Consider the following 27,814-nt stretch of genomic DNA (forward strand, 5'->3'; position numbering starts at 1 on the left):
TATTTAATTTATAAGACTTTTAATAATCTAACTTGTTATCATGGTACATTGTAATAACTGTATGGTTCAACATGTCATAATAAAACGTCCTGGCGTAACGACTCCAGGGGTACATTTGTTACGTCCTGGCGTAACGACTCCAGGGGTACATTTGTTACGTCCTCGCGTAACGACTCCAGGGGTACATTTGTTACGTCCTGACGTAACGATTCCAGGGGTACATTTGTTACGTCCTGGCGTAACGACTCCAGGGGTACATTTGTTAACTCATTGTAAAATTCCTCTGGTACTAAATTGTACAGAGACCGGGACATGAAAAATATTCACACAACCCGTAAAAAAAATATTACAAGTGAAGCATAATAAAAGTTCATTGAACTTCTTTCAGAAGTTTACTTCACATATTTATCTTACCTTACAAATAATCCTGTATTTACTTTTGAGTTATCTCCCTTGACACTCATTACTTTCTTTTAATAAACTACTTAAGTGACATCTAGTATTTATCTTTGATTTGTGTTATCTCCCTATATTGCATAATCAGTTTCCAAACTATTCATGAAAACATCTTTTGTTAGCATGAAACTCCTTAGCAAGAGATGTATCGTTAAGGTAGCATACATCCTTAAGTCAGAAACTGATGCTAAACATGTTTTGCCTTACACATAAAACATAAAACATATCTAGGGCTCTTTTGTTCGCTTTTGTAACTTAACTCATTCACCCCTGAAGTTTCACAATGAACTATTCCAACCTTTGAATTGGAAGAGTTCAAATGTGTCTTCAGGGGTGAATGAGTTAATGGTCCGATCAATAGTGATTCAATGCAATGGTCTTAAAATTTAAAACCTGTTTAAATATTAACATTTTTTTGCTCCAATATCATCATTAATCAGTCATAAACAAATATATCAGATATTGTACATTATTGGTAAACTGTAGAAAGTTCACAACCATTTTTTTCTTTATATGCTACATCAGTGTTTGCATTTGTATAACTTGCCGTTTATAAATGGGATAATCAAAGTAGATAACCAAAACTCATCACATTGTCAATAAAAAAGGGGGTTTCTTTACAAGCAATCTTTACGAAGAATGCAATTTTTAACAATCTGGGAACTTGAAATTCAGAAGTCTCACCACAACTATAATGATTTAAACAGCACAGTAAAATTATCATCATAAAACTTATTTTGGTCCCTTAGGAATATATGTATGTAAAACAAGTTACATGTAAAGTCAGATCAGTTGTTGGGTCAACAAATATGGAATTATGGCAAAAGTGTCTGCCCAGACACCCGGTTCAATGATGGATGTCCTATGGATTAAAAAGACTCTGATCTGTTACCAGATTTACATGTACATCATATTATTACGTACTGGACTGGATGTATAACAGCAAAATACTACAAAATCATGGCAGTAAGTATCACACTTTCGTTTTGTCTACTTCCTTTACTGTATACTGGGAACAGTTCGCTGCAGTTTAACTTTTTGCTCTCTGTAGTGAAGGATAATTTACATAAATTATCGTTACAGAGAACGTAAGTAAACAACATAATCAAATGTAAGGGGTGAAGTTAAAACTGTTCAAATATGGATTTTACCGGAAAAATGGCAGAAGCTCGACTCAACGAAAATTTCCAGCTATACAGTACCCTGGTAATTAGAACTCGGGTGTCATACCCCCAGCTATACAGTACCCCGGTAATTAGAACTCGGGAGTCATACCTCCAGCTATACAGTACCCTGGTAATTAGAACTCGGGTGTCATACCTCCAGCTCATTTTTAAGTTCAAAATTCAAACTGCAGCAAACATTTCTGTTATGTACACTCACTGTGCACATCAACACACATCGCGTTTCCATGGATACCTGGAGCTATCATAGTAGCAATTCATAAATTCATTTCTCAACAACAAAATATTACATGCAATTAATGTTTGTAAAACATTATCTCCCGTTTCTAGTGTTTTATGTCTAACTGTGATGTTCAATACTTCAACATAGAATATCAGTACTGAATGCATCAACAATTTGGTCCCAAAACAATTAGGAATGTCAAATATGGCTTTTGGATAGATATTTTACAAAACATATTAAAAATTAAAGACGAATTTTTGCTTAAAAATGGAAAAAAGGAAAAGAAAAATAAACATTTGTGTTCCTAGAAGAATGTTAACATGATTCTTTTATCACAGGTTACATCAAAAGTAGAATTTAAAACACTGACATCCGAAAAGACAAATAAAACAGTCGTCTCTTTCATTTGTTCGTTTGCTTGGTTTTACGTCTGCTTCACTACCGAGTAGTTTGGTTATTCAGGATACGACTATTGAACGACACACCTTGCTTCCCTTGTATAATAATAATAATATCCCTCTTGAACAGGTCTTCTTCCCATCTTTTTATGCATGGCCTTTGAGGCTAATCCTAAAGAGTTTTAACACCATAGCAATAATCTTAAAACTAATGTTGCGTTTTTTATACCCAGCGAGACCCATACCAAGCAAGGAAAAAACTAAAATGTCGGCACTTCCTTAGAAATGATAGTTGGAAGATATGGAAAATCTCAAAACCAGAAAAAAAAGACAAAAAAAAAATCTCAATTGAAAGCTTTTTAACTTGCACTGTCAGCTTTAAAATGAATGTTTGCATTTACGCTTTCTGATCATGATTTCGATTTCATTCACATTAATTCTTACTTTTGAGAAAATGACAAAACTCTGTAACAATGTCACAGAAACAAGATACCTGCAAGGGAGATAACTTGTACAGTTTGAAAAATAATGCTGTAGAATTATTATCTTGACATGTCAAAAATTTAAATGAGTATTTGAAAATGCGAGTCCCAAGTAACATTTTAAAGAATTTTTAAATCATCTGTCGTTCATGTCTATATATTTATTCAATATCTATAAATAGACTACAGTATTAGTTCTAGCGGTGATTTTTTTTCTTTGTTTATCTCAAATGCATTTTTTACGACCGAAAAAACTTTTCTTCATAAATCACCTGTTTGTTACATGTTTAATGATGTATGTGTACAATCATGTCAGAACAATTTGCACAAAGTAAAATAAAAATAAAAGACACTTAAAATGCCCAATAAATTGTAGTATGACACAAATAGCTTCAGTTAATATCTTCTCCTTAAAGAAATTAAATCACAAAAAAATAAACAGCACACTGATCCAAATTATGAGCTAACTAAAACATGTACATCAACTTATAACTACAGATATAACAAATATACAGTATTATGTACATAATATTATATACTTTTACCTGAAACAGCAATGGTCGTGATCATAAACAAAGAATATGAACTTGAAAAAAAATATTAATAATAAAAGAAAAATTGGTTCAGATTACAATTGATTAAAACTCATTCACCCTTGAAGACACATTTGAACTCTTCCAATTCAACGGTTGGAATAGTTCATTATGAAATTTCTGGGGTGAATGAGAAATTTTAATCATTTCACACAACAATTCACAAAGATATCAACAATTTTTTGTCACAATTAAAAGCACCAATAGAAGTTGTTTAACAATTCTGTCAATATTAACACATTACCTAAAGAGTTAAAAGAAAAGCCCCTCCCCCATCTTTGTATAGATCTATCATATAGATTCCACATGTCTGTCAGAACAGTCACAGATATACAAGTACTGTACATCTCACAGCACCAACACATAGATTATTACCAATATGGTACACAAGAGGATTTCAAATACTTTGTAGTGCTTCGTCAGTTACCAATTACAGACTTTCGTTGAGGTCAATATGTGGTTATATGGACATGGAACAAGTTATATTAACCATGACAATGTCAAGATCCCTTTCTCAGGTCTTTTGTTACCACAAATTCATCAAAATAAACGTCTTTATACATTAGATGCTAAATAATATTTACTTACTAAACAAAATGGAACATATGAAAACATACAAAGAAAAGTATCATTTTTTTCTAGGGAACACTGTGATGTTAAAATTGAAATAAGGTTATAAACCATTATTATTTTTTCATATTTTTCCTGACAAGTGATCAGCCAGGAGTGCATCACGTTGTCCACCAATGTAAACCCATATTGACTTGGAGCATATCATTTTTGTTGAAGGACTGGGTGTTTCTAAAAATAGAATTATGATGTGTCTCCAAACAACGCAACGTCCCGCTTCTGAAGGTTTTTTGTCATGGTCTTTTTTCAGATTGCTTACATTACTGTTTTGAAAATAATAAAACAATTGTAGCCTTTAACTTCGTCCAAGGTCAATATATCTTTTCTTGGGTCGATAAATCCCGGTATCAACCTCAGCCAAAGGCTATAATTGAATAATATTAACCTGTTAAAAGTTTCTAAATATATTAACACTAAGTCAATATCACAAACCACCAACCTAAACATGATTATGATTATGAAGATGTATGAAAAATGTGTGTCATTTAATATTGGTTTTTACTGCATAATTTCGCAGACTTATATTTTGTGGGTGTCCCGGCCCATTAAAAACAAGTTTGCAGGGATAAAAATTTAGGCAAACATGGCTAGGTCAAAACATCACGCTCATGAGGGTGCTTATATTCTTTTAGTTCATGGGATCTATTTTAAAAGGGTTTATGAAAATAACATAAAAATAACATAAAATGTTATACTAAATAGATGGTAAACATTTCTTGTGTCTGTAGATTTAAATATTCACCGAGATTATAATTCATAGTGATAATATTCACTGGTCGTTTGATTTTGTGGTATCTTTGGTAACAGCAACTATATCAAAATAATCTGAAATTAAATCTCTCACAAATATTACCAATCATACAGTATATATATATAGACCTTATCAGACTCAAATGAGGAAGTTTGTTTTAAAAATAAACATTTCAACGAAAAACTATATTGGCAGCTGAGGGAGCTAGAGAAAAAATGTGCTGGTATGTAACATAATAACATGATAACAAGGTAACACTGATTTATCAGGCGGCAAGAATGGCACGTTATTCACTGTCTTTATGATCACCGTTATACTGTTCCACGGTTTTCACTCAAGGTCATCAATTTCCTCACAGTTATAACAAAGTGGATACTTCTCCCTTCGTGTTCAACAGAAGTATTTAATATACTCCAGACTCTAGACCTCTTTCATAGCATTCCACTGTGTAAGAATCATTTCTATATAGCAATACACTCTCTAAGAATCATTTCTAGAGTATTCCACTGTCTAAGAATCATTTCTAGAGCATTCCACTGTCTAAGAATCATTTCTAGAGCATTCCACTGTCTAAGAATCATTTCTAGAGCATTCCACTGTCTAAGAATCATTTCTAGAGCATTCCACTGTCTAAGAATCATTTCTAGAGCATTCCACTGTCTAAGAATCATTTCTAGAGCATTCCACTGTCTAAGAATCATTTCTAGAGCATTCCACTGTCTAAGAATCATTTCTAGAGCATTCCACTGTCTAAGAATCATTTCTAGAGCATTCCACTGTCTAAGAATCATTTCTAGAGCATTCCACTGTCTAAGAATCATTTCTAGAGCATTCCACTGTCTAAGAATCATTTCTAGAGCATTCCACTGTCTAAGTATCATCTCTAAGAGCATTACACCGTCTAAGTATCATTTTTAGAGCATTCCACTGTCTAAGTATCATTTCTAGAGCATTCCACTGTGTTTATATCACTTTTACACAGTTTCAATCTGTAGATCAATTTGATTGCATTCCACTGTCCTAGTATCACTTTTAAAAGGTGCCTCTGATCTTTAGATCATTGCTAAACTTTTCCCAGTCTCGGAGTCACTTTTAGAACATCACCATCTTTGGATCCAAGTCACATTCTATAAATCACTTTCCTCCATCCCACTGATTCCGACATAATAAACTCACTCACCCCTACATATTTACACTGGACTGGCCAAGTCTTAGATGTGGTAAGATTCAAATGTGACTTTAGGGGTGAATGGGTCTCGAGTGGGGCATAGTTCCCTATATCATGGTTTCCCTAGCCTACACTCAAGAGATTTTGGGGTGTAATCCCTATATAATGGTTTCCTGGACTTCTGGTATCCCTACACTTGAGAATTGAGGTGTTGTCCCTTATATCATGGTTTCTAAAACCTCTGGTATCCCTGTAGCTACACTTGAGAGGTTTTGGGTGTTGTCCCCTATATCATGGTTTCCAAAACCTCTGGTTTCAATACACTTGAGGATTGAGGTACCATCCCCTATATCATGGTTTCTAGAACCTCCGGTTCCCCACCAGTGAAGGGGTGAGTGTCGTTATGTGACCACGGTTTCTGTTCTTGTGGTATCAGCGATGCCTGACTTGACATCCCACACGATGAATTATCCTCATAGGAGTAGGTCATATTTACATCAAGGTCATCAATTTCCTCGTAATTGTTGGCGTGCGGATAATTTCCCCCACGCGTCCAAACAGAACCTTGTGGATTTGTCTTCTGGTACATATTATAGTTAGCATACACATTATATACACCATCCGGAGGTATTCTCGGATCACACGGTTGTCGGGGAGGAATCGTCATGACATCACGCGGAGGAGTGGTATGGTCACGGGGAGAATGGTAATGTGTGTGAGGTGTGTGGTAGTGATGGTGAGGAGACACCTTATCACCATGGTGATGCATTGGTCGCTTGGCAACCTGACTGTACACAGCTTTGTCCTCGGGAAGAAACACATCGTCATCACTGGACATTGTCACTTCTGTCCTGTTACCTTTCAGTTTGGCAGAGTTCGGATTTATATTCAATCGTTCACTTTGATTGTTGTGAAGGAAGCCATCGATGCTTTCATCGTCGACCAAATCACTTAGGGAACCGTCCTGTGACAGAGACATAAAATGTTTGTAAGACGGGGGAGGGGCGTAAGGGGGTGGGGGCAGATTTCTTGCCGCATGGTTAGACAAAGTGAAATTTGGCTGTACGAAAGTTTTCTGCCCATTGTTATGGAGCAGGAAGGGACTCTCGTACAACTGAAAGTTTTCTCTCAAGGCCTTGTCACAATGGATATCACCAGGCCTTGAATAAATCCTGTTGTTAGGCAACCCATTGGCATTGATGCTGTGACCTGGTACGCGAAAGGCTGAGCCTCTGTGAACCGGGTCCAGAGGGAGTTGACCTTTAGGGTCTTCACCACGTTTGATTGGCTGAGGAGGCAGCTGACCTTTGTTGACCCCTGGCCTGTGCTGGAGTTCGGGTAGGTGAGGAGGTGTTAATGACTTAGATCGGTGTATAGGCAGCGGAGGTAGGAAGTAATTTTTCACGGACGGTCGTGATTTGGGCATTTGTTTGATGTTTAAATCCTCGTCTATTTCACTTGCATCTACAGACTCGCTACCTATAGATTCAATCTCATTTCTTCTGTGATTGGGAAGTGAGTGTGAAATACCCATAATGTTTTTATTAGGATTGTGTTGATTTGCTGGATTTTTTGCCTTCTGTAGAGGAGAACCAATAGATTTGGCTGTACTTTGTTGTGCGTGTTGAAGCCCGCTTCCCTGAGGCGAGTCTATCAACTGTTTCATCATCATACGGTACTGGCACTCCTGTTTGTCCGTCAGCCTCTGGTTTGGCTGCGGTGTGTGGGACCTCACCGTACGAGGTAGTGTACTTGTTTGGTCATACTTGAGTTGGTAGGGCTGGGGAGTTATGGCCCTTCGTTTCAGTTCTACCGGGACGGTATCTGTCAGTGTTTGGATTTTGGTTCGAGATTTTAATATTTCTGTTTCCTCTAGATATCGCATGTGGAGGCTCAGTACAGACATCAACTGTTTGGAGTCTAGATTGTGTAGAGTTACTGCCCTTCTCTCCCTTCTCCTGTGTTCCTTTAACTTCCCTTTGCCTTTCTCGGGACCATGTTCACTCCCTGGTCCTTTAGCACTACGAGCATAAATTTCATCAATTGAGTCACATGACTTGGACCTAATTAAACGATTGGTGGGTGTAAGGTCAGATAAAGGAGTGGCAGTTCTTTCAAAATTTTTCAATATCCCCGCTGGCTGGGCATATATTCCATTATGTTTTTGACCAATGGGATCACAGAGACCTTTTACTGCAGGATTGACACAATTTGCTGCGGAGCTGATGTTTGATCCGGTTTGAATTGTGACTTCATCCTCGCTGTTTAAATCAGAGCATGAACTGCCACTGACTGTGAAGATTTCCTCATAAGTTTCTTCCTACAATACACAAATGTCAAGTTTTATAAGATTTATGGCATAAATATTTTGATAAAAGAATGTTGAATTATTCTCCAACACAATGTCAACGTATGGATTTACACCACATAATATCAGAGTTAATTATACCTGTAGTACAAAAGGGAAGAGGATAAGCTTTGAAACAAAAGGCCCAAAGGGCCTGTATCGCTCACCTGGATACCTAAGCAATCATGGCAAATTATTCTCCAAATGAGATCAAGGGTATATGCCAGACCCCAAGGCCAATCCTTGTAGCATAGCTATATTAGATTTTTCATGCCCAGCAATTTTATGTATGGTTATGGGGTGGGGATCTCAGCTGTTTCCAAGCTTTGACTCAGAAAATAGGTCCCTAGAGTTGTGGCCAGACCCCAGGATCGATTCTAATATCGTGACTGCATTTGTCTCTTTTTGCCAAGCATTTATATATATAGTTTTGGGGTGGGGATCTAAACCATTTTGAAGTTATGACCCAGGGGTTAAGTCTCCAAGGGTGGGGCACTCCCCAAGGCCATACTGGAAGCATATGTGCAATCATCTCTTTATACTCAGTAATTGTATATACCGTTATAGGGTGGGGCTCTCAACTGTTTCCAAGCTGTGACTAACAAACTAGGTCCCTAAGGGTTCGGTCAGACCCCAGGGTCTATTCTGATATCATGACTGCATTCGTCTCTTTATGCCCAACAATTGTATATATAGTTTTGGGGTGGGGATATTAACCATTTCAAAGTTATGACCCAGGGGTTAAGTCTCCAAGGGTTGGGCAGTCCCCAAGGCCAACCTGAAAGCATATGTGCAATCATCTCTTTATACTCAGCAATTGTATATATATGGTTATAGGGCGGGGCTCTCAACTGTTTCCAAGCTGTGACTAAGAAACTAGGTCCCTAGGGGTTCGGTCAGACCCCAGGGTCTATTCTGATATCATGACTGCATATCGTCTCTTTATGCCCAGCATTTGTATATATAGTTTTGGGGTGGGGATCTCAACCGTTTTAAAGTTATGGCCCAGGGACTATGTCTCCAAGGGTGGGGCCAGACCCTAGGGACATCCTGGAAGCAAATGTGCATTCTTCTCTTTATACTCAGCAATTGTATATATGGTTATATGGTGGGGATCTCAACCATTTCCAAGTAATGCATTTTATTGGCCCCACCCCTTAGCCCGGGGGGTTAGCCCCACCATTTGTACAATTTTGAATCCCTGCCTCCCATGAATACTTCCGACCAAATATGATCAATATCCATGGCATAGTTCTGCAGAAGTCATTTATAGCAATATAACCAAATTGCCCCCTTTTGGCCCCGCACCTCAGCCCCCTGGGAGGGTCAGCCCAACCGTTTGTACAATTTTGAATCTCCACCACCTAGAGATGCTTCCAGTCAAATAAGGTTGATATCCATCACTTAGTTCCAGAGAAGAAGTCACTTAAAGCAGTATAGCCAAATACCCTTTTTGGCCCTGCCCTTCAGCCCCCTGGGGGGTCAGCCACACCATTTGTACAATTTTAAATCCCTGCCTCCAAGGAATGCTTTTGATCAAATATGATTGATATCTAGTGCACAGTTATACAGAAGAATTAAGTCGTTTGTAGCAATATAGCCAAATTGCCCCCTTTTGGCCCTGCCTCTTAGCCCCTGGGGAGTCAGCCCCACCATTTGTACATTTTTTTATCACCATCACCTAGGGATGCTTCCAGTCAAATATGGTTGATATTCACTTCTTAGTTCCAGAGAAGAAGTCGCTTAAAGCAGTATAGCCAAATACCCTTTGTGGCCCTGCCCCTCAGCCCCCTGGGGAGTCAGCCACACCATTTGTACAATTTTAAATCCCTGCCTCCCAGGAATGCTTTTGATCAAATATGATTGATATCCAGTGCACTGTTCTACAGAAGAAGTCGTTTGTAGCAATATAGCCAAATTGCCCCCTTTTGGCCCCGCCCCTAAGCCCCCTGGGGAGTCAGCCCCACCATTTGAACAATTTTTAATCACCACCACCTAAGGATGCTTCCAGTCAAATATGGATGATATCCACTTCTTAGTTTCAGAGAAGAAGTCGCTTAAAGCAATATGGGCAAATTGACCCCTTTTGGCCCCGCACCTCAGCCCCCTGGGGGGTCAGCCCCACCATTTGTACAATTTTGAATCCCCACCACCTAGGGATCCTTCCAGTCAAATTTAGTTAAATTCCAACCAGTGGTTAAGGAGAAGAAGTCGTTTAAAGAAATTGTTGACGTACGGACAGACGGACGGACGCCACGGTATGGCATAAGCTCACCTTGGTCCTTCGGACCAGGTGAGCTAATAAAAATGGGGAGATAACTGTAGCTTTACAGGGGAGTTTACTCTTATGTGGTATGGCAGGCGAAATAAATATATATCTGTATTTCTTCAGGGAGATAACTATCTCTTCTATAACAGGGGGAATAACCCTGTCTACTTAGGTACCTGTAGTGTGGCCAGCGAGGTCCTCTCCAGCTTCAGTACCAGAAAGGCCAGGATCTTTGTGGTGACACATAGGATGAAGACAATGGCAAACAGTCCAATCTGTACATACAGGAATATTGGTAGGATATCCTCCACCGATGTACAGCTGATGGTCCCATCAAATGTGTAGAGACTTGGGTCTGTAACACCAGTATAAAGTATGCATATATTTCAAGTTGGCATTATTATTGCCTTGTAACTGCCACCTACATGTATAATCAGTTCAAGGAACATATCTACCATTCAGAGTACATGTATATATTCTATAGAAAAAGAAATTCATATTTAGAGTTAGAATTTACTGCAAATTAAATGTATACCTCTGTACTTCCAATACAAGAGGCCCAGAGGGCCTGTATCGCTCACCTGGATACCTAAGCAATCATGGCAAACTATTCTCCAAATGAGATCAAGGGAATATGCCAGAACCCAAGGCCAATCCTTGTAGCATAGCTATATTAGATTTTTCATGCCCAGCAATTTTATGTATGATTATGGGCTGGGAATCTCAACTGTTTCCAAGCTTTGACTCAGAAACTAGGTCCCTAGAGTTGTGGCCAGACCCCAGGATCGATTCTAACATCGTGACTTCATTTGTCTTTGTATATATAGTTTTGGGGTGGGGATCTCAACCGTTTTAAAGTTATGGCCCAGGGACTATATCTCCAAGGGTGGGGCCAGACCCTAGGGCCATCCTGGAAGCAAATGTGCATTCTTCTCTTTATACTCAGCAATTGTATATATGGTTATATGGTGGGGATCTCAACCATTTCCAAGTAATACATTTTATTGGCTCCACCCCTTAACCCGGGGGTTCAGCCCCACTATTTGTACAATTTTGAATCCCTGCCTCCCATGAATACTTCCGACCAAATATGATCAATATCCATGGCATAGTTCTGCAGAAGAAGTCGTTTATAGCAATATAACCAAATTGCCCCCTTTTGGCCCCCCCCCTCAGCCCCCTGGGGGGGGGGTCAGCCCAACCGTTTGTACAATTTTGAATCTCCACAACCTAAAGATGCTTCCAGTCAAATAAGGTTGATATCCATCACTTAGTTCCAGAGAAGAAGTCACTTAAAGCAGTATAGCCAAATACCCTTTTTGGCCCTGCCCCTCAGCCCCCTGGGGGGTCAGCCACACCATTTGTACAATTTTTAATCCCTACCTCCCAGGAATGCTTTTGATCAAATATGATTGATATCCAGTGCACAGTTCTACAGAAGAAGTCGTCTGTAGCAATATAGCCAAATTGCCCCCTTTTGGCCCCACCCCTTAGCCCCCTGGGGAGTCAGCCCCACCATTTGTACATTTTTAATCACCACCACCTAGGGATGCTTCCAGCCAAATATGGTTTATATCCACTTCTTGGTTCCAGAGAAGAAGTCGCTTAAAGCAATATGGGCAAATTGACCCCTTTTGGCCCCACCCCTCAGCCCCCTGGGGGGTCAGCCCCACCATTTGTGTAATTTTGAATCCCCACCACCTGGGGATGCTTCCAGTCAAATTTAGTTTAATTCCAACCAGTGGTTAAGAAGAAGAAGTCGTTTAAAGAAATTGTTGACGTACGGTCGGACGGACGGACGGACGGACGGACGGACAGACGGACGGACGGACGACGGACGCCACGGTATGGCATAAGCTCACCTTGGTCCTTCGGACCAGGTGAGCTAAAAAAGCTATCTTCAAGGACAGGTCATTGTTATCCAGTGTTGCCGATTTTGACATCATAATTACAAATAAATATACAACATTTGATAGAGTGCCCTATCTAGCTAGAATAAGTCACTCTAAAGCACTTTACATTACATAGGTATACAATTTATACAACCAATAAAATTAACGTATTCATTAAATAATACATTAATCAATTTTGAGGAATTTGCAGGAGCTGCCTTATCAGACTCTAACTACTAGTCCTATGCCACCTGGCTAATATCTCCCTATGTGTGTATGCCTGTGTGTGTGCTGGAGATGCATTGTGTATAGCATTAATAATAGGTTACAAGCCATGGCAATTACAGCTGACAACTGAATTTGAGGGTAGGGGTAGCCATAGTTTCCTCTGACCATATACCGTACTAATCTGGACCAAAAACAGAATTTATCATTCTGGTTTAGGAGATTTCCAGACCGCCTCTTTTTGTTGATTAGTCACTCCCCTAACCTACAAAAATGGTGTTCGCTCAGGTGGGAAATTTTGAACGATTGAAAACCGAGGACTCTACTGATGGAATTTAGCAGCTGTTGGTGATAATAATCCATTTATTGATATATGTAAGGTATGTGTTGTGTCATAGTCAATTTTTGTTGTCAGCACCTCAAAACTCTCCGACACCAAACACCAGGGGAGAGAGTAGGGAGGTTGAGTGTTTTGGGGAAGGGTGCAGAGGGATTATTTTTTACTTCTACTTGATACTTATTCACAGAACAAAAACATATACTGACCTTTACTCGACTCCAGAAGGAGAGCGTTCCGTCTGTAATTACTGGTACACGCACACACTTTACGGTTTTCGTCATGGATACAGTCCTGGAGGCTTCTGATTGGCTGGAGGATGTGTGTCCCAGTCAGCACAGCTAAGGCGGCACACAATGCCCCAACTCCAAAACACAACACCACCTCAACAAATACCTGAAAATATAAAACACAACTTATCAACAGATACATAGGGGCCAATATTACTTTCCATACAGATTGACACATCCTTTGAAATTTCAGCTAATGATGAGATTGTGTCAAAGCTTCTCAAATCTAACTTATTTACTAATTTTTGAAAAATAATGAAGTCTCTTTTGAAAATATTAAAATTGTAGTGATTAGCAAACCCTCTAAAAAAAACTTTCACATTAAACTTAAACATTGAGATTAGGTCCAAAAAGGAAAGTCTAAAAGTTGTATTTCTGTTCCTTCAACGGGTGACCTAAAATGAATTGAATTTTTACTTTTAATAAATTAAACACCTTCCTTGCTTACTGATCAAGTGGAATTTATTCACTGGGAAATTTTGCTGGATTTCAGGAAGTTAGTCCAGGAAAAATAGTGTCTACAATTAAACTCAACAGATTGATATATGATTGGTGTACAGACAAACAGACAGGCAAAAAAAATCCTAATACCCAGGTACATCTGGTGATCTCCACAGGGCTAGACAAATATAAGGGTAGCTCGTTAGTCTGAGACTTGTGAAATTTCCAGCTGGACAATTGTTTTTTCTAAGTAGTTTTAAAAACCGCTAGCCCGATTGAATAGTCCAAATCTGACATTGCTTATCTTGTTGCATAATATTGGGTTAGTGAAATCTACACATAGACTAGTCAAAATTGGAAGCTACTACTCAAATTGACTAGTGGTATTCAAAAATAATTTCTACATATATCCCTGCCTCTACCTTGCTTGTAGTATAAATATGTAGTTACATCACATCCCACACTTCCCCAGCTTCTGACCCCTATCAGTGACATTTACACCTGTCTGGGACAATACCTGTCCAGTTTATCTGCTCAGGACAGTTTGATGACATGTAGGTGTGTCACCTGACCTTGACCGATTGTCTACATTTAGAGATTATGATAAAAGATGATTCAATTCAATTCAATTTATTACCAAATGCACATTGCATATAGGCATACAGAAATATACATATAGATGAATACTTTACAAATATATTGTACAATGGCGGAGAACATATGCAATAGATTCAATTCCATACATAATATTTACAAATTATGAAATTGCATAAGTTGGCATAAGTTTGGGAAAACTTTAAAGCGGACTCTTATGAAGCATAATTTAGTTGCATAATTTAGTCGTTTAGGAAATAATACAAATAAAGCCTTAATCTAACCAAATTTATAGGAAATAACAAAACTTCAAAGTCAATCATACAACCTCAACATGATAAATCACCGAACACTTTAGTTCACACACCTGTAATTTACAGTCACAATTCTTTACTTTTAATCTTTAATACTGAGTATAAAAGCCCTCTCCTCGCCCCTTTACAAATTTGAACACTACAGCCCGATGTTAAAATTAGTTTCCCAGTTCCATTTTTCTTCCCTTTGAATTAGACCATTGCTTTCCGTCCCTCCCGACCCCCAACCCCCAACCCCCCTGCACCAATCTCCTAACCTGTGAATTAGAGATCACAAGATTTGGTTCGGGGAAGGTTTCCCATGGGAAAAATAGATATCAGTAAAGGTATGCAGTTCTCACCTTCACTAGCCATATATATATATATAGACACACCTGTTCAGCAGGTCATACACAATGTCAGGTAAGTCCAGGTAATTAAATAACACAGGTAGATACTATTATGTACAATATGTACCTGTGATTGGTTTACTTACCAGTGCTATGTGTCGCCTCCAAAACAGAACGGTTATCAGCATTCCATCTATCGTTATCTGTAGACAGAAAAAATATCTTTTAATTTCTTGAATCAAAAGATTTCCTGCATATAGAGGATTTTTTTATCATTTTTACTTCATCCAATCCACATTCAATCATCAGTTTCTGTAAATCAAAAGAGTAAAAAAAGACTTCTCTGAAACAGAACATCATCTTCATTAGACATACACATCACAACTTTTGTAATCTATTTTAGTTTTTCACACAGCCAGGTGCTGGACACACTGTATAATAGTATAGCATATACACATCATGTTACTAGTCTGGTGTGTCCATGCCTAGCACATGTGGTTGTTCATACAGCTTATTTAAATAACAATATTTAAAAAAGGTTTTTGTTGATACATAGATTTATATCATAGTGATGTAAATAAGTACATTTAAAAACTGCTATACACTTGTAAAATATTAATCAGAGTCAACATTACACCTTAGTATGGACGTAGAGCTAGGTAAACTTATGGCTTTGTCCATCAACTAACTCAATTATTACAAGTTGGTGAAGCAGTGAATCAATATGACAATAACAACCAGTTTTATATGTAGTTTTTTGGGGGGGTTTTGTTGAACAAATTTAAATCATTAATAACCATATTTCATATGAATCAGGGGGTTTTGTTAACTTTGTGAACCAACTGATCAAAACACTAGAAACCACATTTATTTTATGGAAACTTCAAAATTCCTCCAGCTCTGCTCCCTTTAGTAACAAAATACCTTTTGAGACGACCCCCACACTACTGTCAGGCCGACATGTATAAAGTTGAATGAAGTGTATGGAATAATTGATAAATTCCTTTACCTGGTGACACAAATAGAAGTACCTTATAGAAACAGCCATGTGTCACTGTAAACGGAGCAGGATAATTGTGTGGTAGCCAATACGGAGGTTTAAGGTCCCATACAGAAACGAAAGGAGTTCAAAGCTCCTATACATTTACAAAAGGGCCAGGAAGAGTCATAGGGTCCTGCAGCGATGGGCCACCCAGGGCAGTCAAACAAAATATTTAGTTAACATAATATGACAAACACTGTTGGCTGAATGTTATTACCTGGTACAATGTACTTTCGTGTACTTACCATTAACTTTTTTCTTGACGCAATCTTTAATATTTAATTTATGATCAACACCATATTATCATTCATGATAAACTTTTAATACTTATTGGAATGTATGTCACCCTGATAAAATTCCAGCCGATTCCTGACGATTCGACAGGAAAGATTGCAGACTTGCAATTGTATATTAAACCAGAGGTCCTGGGTTTGATCCCCAAGTAGTGATATATTAAGATAATGACTTTTGTTACATTACACAATGTTCATATTCCAGAAAGTGTATTTGTATAGGGTGTCAGGCCTTGTAATACATAAATCATAAAAAAAAAAGTGGAGTCCTTGGACCTTTATGGTAACATGTTTAAGTACTTTATTTCAAAATAATTTCAATAGACCAAAACCTTGTCATATTACCAGGTAATGTATTTCTAACTTAAATACACAGAGCCCCTGCCAAAAAAGAATGATCAAGATCTCCAAATTCTCCTCTCCTGAAATCTGAAGTGTTTCAGCATAAATGACCAGGACTTGTACATAACAGGTTTTCTGAACTATTGTCGTCTTTGGAGCATTTCAAATGTTTCTACAGTGAGTGAGTTTAAATGGTCCCCCCATTTATAAATGTAACAATCAACTCACACCTACAAAATTTGTACATTGTAAAGATTTCACCCACACTTCACTCCGGCCAGATGTCCATACCCTGGTCACTGATTGGTCAGTCCCTATGCTTTGCTAGTCATCAATTGGTCAACCATTAAGACCATTATAATTCTTATAACCACAGGTATCAATTATCTCCGTGTGACCTTTGACCCTCCCAATACGACCCCAGTGCCCTTTCTGTCCAGGAATTCAGAGGTGTTGTACGTTGTGTGGACAAACACCTGATACACTTGATGTCACCACGGTCGGAGGATTAGACTGTTAAACTACATCTGTAGTAGACTTATGATAACCCAGGCCTGTACCCACAGCCAAAACATTACTCCAGTAAAACTGTTGAACTACATCTGTAGTAGACTAACAAGAGGCCCATGGGCCTTAACGGTCACCTGATATATTTATACAGAGAATTGATTTTGTTTTTAACATGAACAGAAATATTATTCAAAGTGACAAAAAACAATAAAACCACCTTATTCATTATCTAGCATACAGATTTAAGACTAAAAAGTATTTGAAACTAGCACCTCTGATTCTAAACAAGGAAAATGAAGAAATTTTAGCACACCGACTCCTTTGGGCCCCACCCTACAGCCCTTGGGGGTAGGGCTGGCTCAAAATTTCAAAGTATCGAACTGTCAACTCAAGGTTATAATTCCAATCAAGTTATTAACATGTAATATTCAAAGTATCATTTGCCATTATAAACCATAATAAATTTTGCCGCCCTACTCCTTCCCAAGGGTGTAAACGTGAGACCCTAGGGTCATAAACCTTAAGACTAAGACCCTTCCATCTATGAAGAGTGTTTGATTCTACCACATCTGGGTCTTTGAGAAGAATATTTTTGAAATTTCAGTCAATTCAACCCTTTTTGGCCCCACCCATCAGCCCCGGGGGGTCAGTCAGGGCTGATATGGGCATACTATCAAACTACTACCTAATACTGATAATGCTAACCCAAATTGAATTACTTCCAATGGAAATTAAACAAATGTTGGTCCAAAATGTGATTTCCCTATATAAACTATAGTAAAGTTTACCCCCTCCCCAGGGGGAAACGTGAGACCCCAGGGTCAGGAAATTCACCATTTTGGTAAAGCACCTTAAGACCCTTCCATCTATGAAGAGTATTTGATTCTACCATATCTGGGTCTTGAGAGAAGATTTTTGAAATTTTAGTCAATTTGACCCTTTTTGGCCCCGCCCCTCAGGCCCCTGGAGGCTTGGGACTAAAACGGCCATTATTTTTGTTGACCTTTGTCCATGGAAGGTTCCTGCAAAATTTCATTGAATTGGTTCAGGGGTTTTGGAGAAGAAGTCGAAAATGTAAATTGTTTACGGACGGACGACGACGAACAAAAGGCGATCGCAATAGGTCACTTGAGACTTTGTCTCAGGTGACCTAATGATAACCCAGACCTGTAACCACAGCCAAAACATTACTTCAGTTAAACTGTTAAACTACATCTGTAGTAGACCAATGATAACCCAGGCCTGTAACATTACTCCAGAGTCCTGAATCAAAATATCAGATGTTTCCCATAAAATAACCAAAGTTGACCGAAACAATTTTACTGACAATTTCTACTTCAAAACTTTTTCACACGTATGACCATAAAAAACTTCTTAATATGTAAATATGTCATGTTAGTAATAATATTTACAATTGCCACTGTTTCTGAATCGATAACGTAAGTGTAGGCAAGTCTGTTTATTTCTCAATAACTTGAGTGTAGAACATGATCCAGTTCACCGCGTATGAATATATGTAAATATGGGCAGACTTCTTTCCGCAAACCTCGTGTCAATGTTTATAAACGAATGCTAGCATTTAGACTACCATGCGTTCGAGACACTAAATGATGTCGGGTTCAAGACAAGACAGATCATGTTCATGACCGGTCATAAAAATGAAGCTAGTGTCAGAAGCTATAGCCGTGATTGTTCGTCGATACAAAAACGCTCCACCAGCTCCACTCTCTCATCTACGAGTGTCGGCACAGACATGATGACTATCGTTCCTAGAAATGTAGGTCAAATTTCTCGTCTCCCAAATGTTACATCAACAGTCACCCGGTCCACAAACGAGTTATACACAATATACAGTGTACATGTCATCTGTACAAACCCCTGGTTTGCTTACAAACAGCAATTTCAATAACTGCACATTCAACTTCCACAAGGCCTAGTCACTAGTCACTATCCCTCGACGACATGGTAGCACTATCTATTTCCCGCCATTTGGCGCATCTCTCTTAAAAAATGGACGTCCGTGGTCATTAGTATTTTCTACTAAGTATTTTGCCCCAGTACCTCAATTTTTATACAAATATAACATTTTCTATTTCATTACCTACTAATACAATTATGAAGATATTGTATGAAGTTAAATATGGATATTTTATGTGAATAAAAATATTGAAATGGAGGAACTTTTTTCATTTGTTGTCACGGATAAAGTGGGCGGGGTTTAGCTGTCTGTCAACAGCTTTTGTGAATGGCTGTTTCGCATGGATTAACATGACGTCAAAATAATTTTGGACGCAGATTACACAAGGTAAATGCTTGTATCCGCTTCTTTTAATGGTGTTATTGTTAATAGAAAATATTGTAAATATAAGGATTAACCTTTTGTTTTGTTTGGTTTATGAGATAATAAATCCAATGGAGCAGTCGGTAAATTGTTCGTAAACGCGAACGTTTATGCAATTTACCTCGTGCTCCATTGGATTTATTATCTCATAAACAAAACAAAATAAATATCTCATAAACAAAACAAAATAAAAAGTTAATCCTTAATTAAAGCTAGAACACTGACAAGTCAGAAAGGGCCCTTGCATGTAAATCCCCCACCATTGCAAAGCAGAAGCAACGACAATTATTTTGGATTTCAGAATATTTAGAAAAGAATTTACAAACAAATACAAATGTATTATTCATCAACAAGCATGAACAAAATCAGACCAACAAAATAAAAAGTGTAACTAGAAAGGCCTCAGCCAATCAGAAGCCATGGCAGCTATCTTAGAATAGGGGATTTATTCTATTTTTTGAATCGGTGACTTTCAATCAGGTTGGTGGCCATCTTGGATTTGGGTTATTGTTGATATGGTATTTTTTGTTGTATCGACAAGATAATATTTTATCACCAAAACAAACAATGGGAAGTCAGTAAGGGTGTTACAATGTATTTTGACGGATATACAAGTTAGTACCTCACACATTCTATGTTTGCAATCACGTGACCTTGTCCAGACAGGATTTTTTTTATATTCCTATTGCTGATATCATCTACAGGTATAACAGGGTACATTGTATATTCAGAATGTTCCTGTCAGAAATACGGTAAGTAGCTTTTGGATTCTGAGGTATCTTCCTGAGTGTGGACAGCTAACATGATTACCAACAGGCACTCGCAGTCATCTCGGATGTGGGGCCCTAAATATAGCATCAATTTTTGGAAAGCACAAGACAGAACGATATCATATAGCACCCTTCTTATGTAAGAATTTGTCTAATTAAAAAAAAAATTGAATCAAACAACTTCCAGAAATTCAACAATTCACAGAAGAAAAAGTCTGAAATTTCATAATAAATATAAATTTATTAGTCATTCATATAATGTATTTTCAATCCCTGGAGGTACTTTTATTACATCTAATATGGTAACTTTAATACATGTACCTAAAGGAGCACTCTTATTATGTCAAACAGCGCGTTACTGTAATATAATTAGTACAATGTAGCTAGGCCCAAGGTTCATCGGGCCCCTGGTACAAGTAGAAGTCCCCTTAGCGTGAGGCCTGAGGGGCTGATCTGCTGCTGGAGTGTTTATTCCCCCAGATCTGAGGGGCTGATCTGCTGCTGGAGTGTTTATTCCCCCATCAAACAACTCGGGCGGAGAAGTCAGTGAAGCCTCGTACCGATCAGGGCACTTCATCATTGATAATCACACATGTGGAAAAAGAGAAATTATATTTCAATCGGTATATAATTGGCCATTAAATATTGAATACTCCTGTATTTTCTTTAATGTACGGCGTATGTATGTTATATTTATGAGTTTTATTACATTTATCTACAGCTCTGATGACTACAATCTGACAAGTCTATATCATAATTGTTACACATAGTCCGATAAAATCAGAGATTTTGATACCAATCCTTAAACTGGTGGCATTACCAGTTAATGAATCCCACTCGGAATACAAAGGGCGCCACGTGAACCTCATCATCACTTGGATATATATATAATTATATATATATGGGGCAAAGAAGTAATTCCAACAGTGTGGACAAGTTTAGGTTGTCAAATTTTCGGAGCAATCTGTCCTTTATCATCATATAATTATATATATATATATATACACCTTGATATGAAATTTTGCCTGAAATTGTGTCACAATTTGTGATCTACAAAAACTTGACACCTTTGATCAGGTTTGAAGGAAGAGCACAGTGAACTATTTGTTATAGCAGTCTTTATGATAGCTTTGTTGTTTGCATACATTATTAAAAAGACAGATACTCGACCCAAAATTTATGAGCCAGCATACATGTACTTGAACACATATTTTACTTTTATTGCCCATATTGGAGATTGATCATGGTACACGAGGGCGAAACCTGAAGCCATGTACCGACTTGGAAAATTAGTAAAGTTACTAATTAACGTGCAGCACCAGTGCATCACTGTATATAAATAAAATTAAATCATGGAATTGGAATTCATCAATTTGGGGATGTAGATCGTACTGGATTGTAGCCCTTGGCTAGCAAAGATGGGATGAGACTTTAAATTAAATAAGTTTCTGGTTTCTCTTAACGAAGCATAACTTCTTCAGGCATTGACGTAATTATAACCTTGTTTATGAAATTTGCTATGAAGAAGAAATAAAGCTCTGAGGTAAAGAGTGGTCATGATCAGATGGCCTAGTGGATAACGCATTTACCTTTCACCCAGGCGGTCAGAGTTCAATTTAAATACTCGATCAGACGTGAAAAGGTATTAGGTCACCTGTACAACCTATTGGTTTTCTCAGCGTACCCTGTGTTCCTCCTACATGTGACCCGGCCCCCTAACGCTAACATTCAGACCAACAAGAATGATTCATATATTTGAAATAACTTGTTTCATAATTGATGTAAAATAAATAAAGTTTATATTCATATATAGGTAAAGACAAGCACTTGGTCTACAGCTATGGTTTCCATCAATATAATAATAAAACAGTTACAGACTGGACATTCAAAAAAATAATCATTATTGTCCCTTCAGACAAAATATTTCTCTTGATGATCACCCTTGGGGAAATAGTTTGACATTCAGGGAAAAGAAAACAACTATTTCCCTTGTGCACATTCCATACCTGTATAATATAAATCTCTGAAGTACTAAAATCTAGTACTAAGTACAACTCTAGTCGCTCGTGGTGGTAATCATACAAATCAACACATTCCGACACGTTCCACAGTTGTCGTGAACCGAACCAGTCACGGACCAATAAAAACACCTGTCGCACAGGATCTAATGAACCGACAAAGTCCATCAGCAATAGCCAATTTAAATCCAGTAAAATGACAAAACAGCGGTTTCAGTTCCTCTTAGTGGTGTACATAATTGTACTATCAATTCTCCCCAACGTCAGCTGGCATTACAATGCAAGGACTTATAATGACATGGGCTATTATAATAAAGACATATATACCTTGCTACAGTATAATATATATACCTTGCTACAGTATATATATATACCTTGCTACAGTATAATATATATAGCCTTGGTGTCTTTTATAAAGTGCACAGCCCCATGTTCTTTAGGTATAAGACACTGTAATTGAATCTGGACAAACATATACAGTCCTGTGTCAAAAAAATCATTTATGTTTTGAGCATTTATGGTATTTCTACATTTTTTCAATGAACTTTCCTGAAGTCAATGGTGATTATATTGAAACAATCATTTGCATCAATCAAAGAAAATGTTATCTCTATTTAGCTTTCACAATATTTTTTCTTCTTTCTGCTGAAACGTTCCACAAGATTTGATGAAGCAAATGAAACTATTTTGTCGAGCCACTTTGTTCTTAATATCCTAACAAAACTTTATGGTAGAAATTTAAATTGCATGAATAACTTGTTATATCACAAAAACCACTGTACAGAAAGAAATGATGGAAATAAAAGAAAAATTGACTTCACAAAATTCACTAAAAATTGAAATGTGCAAAACATGTGTAGGAAAAATATAAAATGCTTGCAAAATTAATTTTGACACCAGACAGTACAAGTGAATTCATGTCTACATATATATAAATAAAACAAAACACGAAGACTAGTATAATCGGCTAGCGCTTTCGTCCAACTTGGGGCTCTTCAGGCGATTTGGACATTTAAAACTGTTTATATCTATATACATTTGACAAGGTTCCCCTGATGAACCGCTAAAGAAGTGAAAGCACTAGGGAGGTACCATCCTAAGAATCTTGTTATTTTTTTATCTTATTTATATTTGTATATATATATACATACATGTACATTAATTTGTACCAGAAGTGGAATATCACCTATCTTTGTTAATGATATTGATTACACAGGCATTTCAAAAGTTCAATGAAATAATCTTACAAAGGATAAGAGGGAATCTCCCTCCAGCACAATTCCTGGACCACAAGATAAATATTTTACGGACAGTTGAAACTTGAACTTCAAAGTATGTAGATCTGATCTGAGCTCGAAGTCTGGTGGAAACAGGAACTCTTGCCACTGTTAAATTTTAAGGATTTTTTGCACAAGAGTCATGCCTTTTTTTTTCAAACTGGGAAAAAATATAGCAGTTTCACCGGAAAAAATAGAAAATATTTAAAGGCTAATACTTTTGTTGAAAAGTATACAACAGTATATAACAGCAATAGCACGCTTTTAAAGAATTTATCAACCCTTTCCTACGATAACCCCTAAAAGGGCAAGTTATCAGCCCTCCCTACAAAGTCCCATAATCTCTAACACAGCTGTCCCCCTCCTCCCCCTCTCGACACTCCAGTGCAATCTGACATATTTCCCACGCTCCTACTATATACCACAGCAAGTTTGCCTGATATTTTGGAAAATGTCAAAACATACCATTTTATGTAGATATCAGAGTTCAACGTCGACCACGATCTGTTAGCATACGCAAACACCAACATGTATGCAATGTGTATCATCAACATTTTCACAAATTGAAATTTAAATATAAAACTTAAATGTCACAGTGCTGAAAATTATGAACTTCCGATAATTTAGAATAGGACATATATACGACCTGACCAAACGTGATAAATGTATCCCATTAAGCCAACAATGCTGACCACAAATATCGTAGTATGTAGCAGCCCACAACCACTGTATATGTGTGGAGGTACCCTGGGGCATGTGGTCCTCCCAGTGGGGGATAAACCAGCACTCAGATGGGACACGATTGGTTAGCTTGACATCACTAATGGAACTGGTGATAATTGTCATAACGTTTAATTCTAAAAACAAAGTACATTTTGTATGTATACTTGGAAATACACAAAAATTTCCATATTTCTAAATATATATGTTTTTCAAAATCATTTAAATAGGAAAGCTTCAAATTCATCCCTCTGAATCCTAAACCTAGTTAACGTTGTACCAGCATTGTTATCTTACCCATGTCTGATATACAGATGTATTATAAAAGTTAATCTAAAACAATCTGTTTTCAGCAGATTTTTATTTCTTATTTTCATATGAGATGATCTTATTGAATCCCAGAAAAATCATTTTAAAGTTAATATATGAAACTGACTAAACTCTTGATTTATAAAATACATTATACACCATGAAGTTGACGATGCTTGGACGATTACGGAATCCAAAATTTCCAAATGACTAGATTATAAACACACTATAACCACTGTCCCCACAAATATCAAACACATTAAATATTTTGAAATTATAATTTTTCGTGTTATCTGCCTTATAAACACAACATGGTGTAGTTGCAGAGAAGCTTATCACAAAATGCATCACTGTCTGTATCAAGGTCCGGCAACGATTTTCTTTGTACGCCTTAAAGCTTTAGTCCAAAAGAACTTTAGTTGAATAAAGTGTTTGCTAGTCCCACACGACAGTGTACAGTGTACAATGAATCTACCAGTACCACCAGTGAATTTTGACTCTCTGTTAGATTTCGTTTTGACAAAACAAATCCGACGCAAAATTCTGTTTTGTACTCACAATCCTACCGGTATTAAATCATAAACTATTATTTAAGCAAACATTTCAATGACAGGAAATCTCCATAAAGGAAATCATTGTCCCCTATTTTCCTTTTTCAGTCAACAATATTTAAAGCAATTAGTTGAACTTAAAAGTAAAATTTCAACAAAGAACTTTAGAAAAGGTTTGCATACAAATAGACATGAACTTTAGGTCTTGTAAAAGTTTGGTGAACTTTCGACACAGGTTGACATTCCGATTCTGTTGGACAGCTGGTCTATTTGGGCCGATAGCCATCGCTACAATGTGTTTATTCTGCCTGAAGAAACTCAATATTCAATTGGACGCATTGTGATGGTAAAAGGCCGGGGAGTTAGGGAATCTGAGTGTCTTTGTCATAGTAAAAGTCGGGAGTTACCTGGCTATCTGGCGAGACAAGATTGATATCGTTCTCGTTAACAGGTAACTTAACAGGTTCAGGTGAGCGTGTTCAGGTGAATGATAATCACTGACATGGCAAGAGATCATATTTTTTTTTATTTTTTTTTGAGATGTATACAGCCAACAGGCATAAGGATTTGATCATATTCTCGTGATACAGTACACACCTTAATTTAAAAGTTTTATACATATACATATACACATATAAAACTGTAATGGTTACAATAGACAGGCTGAAATGCCTGGACGGTGAGTCCTGCAAACTTAACAGCGAAAGGATTACTGACAGCCCATCAATTCCATGTATAATTGATCTTCACTTACAATCTTCTTCGTGGTTTTTTAGAACGTTATTTTTATAGAGAGTTACATTATTGATGCTTCATTGTTAATGTAACTGGTTTGGTACATGACCTTCACCTTAATTATAATGTGACCTTGAAATACAGATCACAGAAGTTCAAAATGACAAACTAGACAATTAATCAAAGGTCACCATCTCTCACGTGACCTTGATAAATGGTTGTATAATTTTCACATGACCTACTGACCTCCACAAAAAGTACAAATGCAAATTCTTCTGAAATCGAAACTCAACATATATTTTTTGAAAATTTTCACAAGCCCTGCATTAGCCTGGGAGCTCCAGAAAGTGGAACTTTACTGTATTCCTGATGTTATCTCAAGATCAAGTCTTTTAAAATTTGAACTGTCACATGACAATGACATATATAAGACTTTTTTAAACAAAGGTCACTTTAAACTATAACATGCCCTTGATAAAAGATCTCTTAAACTCATTCACCACTGAAGACACATTTGAACTCATCCAATCAAATAGTTGGAACAGTTCATTATCAAATTTCAGGGGTGAATGAAGAGCTAGATTCATGACCTTGCACTGGAAGACCACAAAACAAAACACATGATCACATGACCATGATCGAAGGTCATTCGAACACAATAACCGAAATCTTGCATGACCTGCAATGAACTGAATTAAGCTCCCTTAATACCAAATGACCTTGACCTCTTATATTGAACTCTCGTCTTTCTGTAGCTTGTAGTTGCCTCTATTTTACAGTCTTTACTCACCACTAGACCAGTGATATAGTTGGGCAGAATCTCTGTCAAGTCTGAAGAAGATGTGATGTTTCCAACAAGGAAATGGACAACAATAGTTACAAGTCCTAGGATGGCGATGATCATCCCTAATGCCATAAAAATCCAAAGTTTCCGAAATACAGGAGCATTAACCATGATTTTTTTACGACCTCGCTCATTTCTCTCGAGCGACATCATGTTATCAAGGACATCAATATATACTTGTGATGTCGATGATGACAACACTCTCCAAGTTGACCAAATAATCAGTAAAAAGGTCCCTTCTTTCCGGCTGATAATATAGTGCTCATTTATATTCTTCCATTAATTGCTATTCCAATGTTTTAAAGACACATGTGATCTTCTTTAATGGATATGTGTGCACGTTCCTCGACAGTGCAGAATTATCTTGGTAAAAATGTCTTGAAAATAAATAAAACATCTTCATCTCTTTAAAGTTCCACGTGTATGCACAATATACAAGAATTGTTGCCGAGATGGCCCCTCGGTCAGCCAAGCGTGCCTGTCAACACAGCGGATTAGAATGAATGAGAGTCAAAAAGTTTCATCAAAACAGACAAATAAAGGTAAACTAATTTCCTACATCAATGACCGTCCACAAACCCACGGAATGGCACAAAGGATAAACAAGTTTACGTTCTCGACGCCAAAAGTTCCGGCCAAAAACTGTCCGACACGAAGAGAAAGTTCTGTCGCCTTGGTCCTAACACACCACTGACTGCAGCGAGTGCCATCCCTCATACTGAGGAATAAAAACTCAGTCGTCTGCTGTTTGTATGACAATGGGGTCGAGGTTTTTATCTTCTCCAGTCATGCGGTTCATTCCTCTGCACGTTAAGGTTATCACAGTCACTCAGTCTAAACTTTCGCCTTTCAATTTCAAACCAGCACGAGTTCGGCACATTTCTCGCGTCAGTCGGCACGCGGGGTTACGCGCGGTTTGTCGTCTCGTGTTTACAATGTCAAATCTCGTCATTACATCTCGAGATTTTGATAATTTGACGGGAGTGCCGTAGGCAGTACTTTGTAAAAAGAGGAGGACAAAAAAGCCTGTGTACTATACAACTTATACCACTGAACATCCCAATATTATAACTAAGTTTGATTAACAGACAAGAAAAATGTAAAATAATATTCCTATTAATCTGAAAGTAAAAAGTGGT

General features: G+C 37.5%; 1 protein-coding gene across 1 annotated transcript; it reads right to left on the minus strand.

The window, feature by feature from the left end:
* Positions 1 to 2: 2 nt before the first annotated feature.
* LOC110454486 lies at positions 3 to 27,814 on the minus strand. The gene is made up of 5 exons (XM_021503993.1): positions 26,622 to 27,814; positions 15,070 to 15,126; positions 13,165 to 13,351; positions 10,678 to 10,856; positions 3 to 8,205 (listed from the first exon to the last, which is right to left on the minus strand). Exons 1-5 carry the CDS (start codon positions 26,826 to 26,828, stop codon positions 6,232 to 6,234), a joined length of 2,604 nt encoding a protein of 867 aa, XP_021359668.1. The 5' UTR covers positions 26,829 to 27,814; the 3' UTR covers positions 3 to 6,231.

The sequence above is a fragment of the Mizuhopecten yessoensis genome, unplaced genomic scaffold, assembly GCF_002113885.1.
Source record: "Mizuhopecten yessoensis strain PY_sf001 unplaced genomic scaffold, ASM211388v2 scaffold7901, whole genome shotgun sequence".
Lineage (NCBI taxonomy): Eukaryota > Metazoa > Mollusca > Bivalvia > Pectinida > Pectinidae > Mizuhopecten > Mizuhopecten yessoensis.

Coding starts and splice junctions, on each gene's coding strand:
- LOC110454486 (XM_021503993.1), bottom strand. CDS start 26,828: ATGATGTCGCTCGAGAGAAATGAGCGAGGTCGTAAAAAAATCATGGTT. Junction 15,127..26,621: donor ACTATATCACTGGTCTAGTG/GTGAGTAAAGAC, acceptor TTCTGTCTACAG/ATAACGATAGATGGAATGCT. Junction 8,206..10,677: donor CCTCGCTGGCCACACTACAG/GTACCTAAGTAG, acceptor TGTGTATTGTAG/GAAGAAACTTATGAGGAAAT.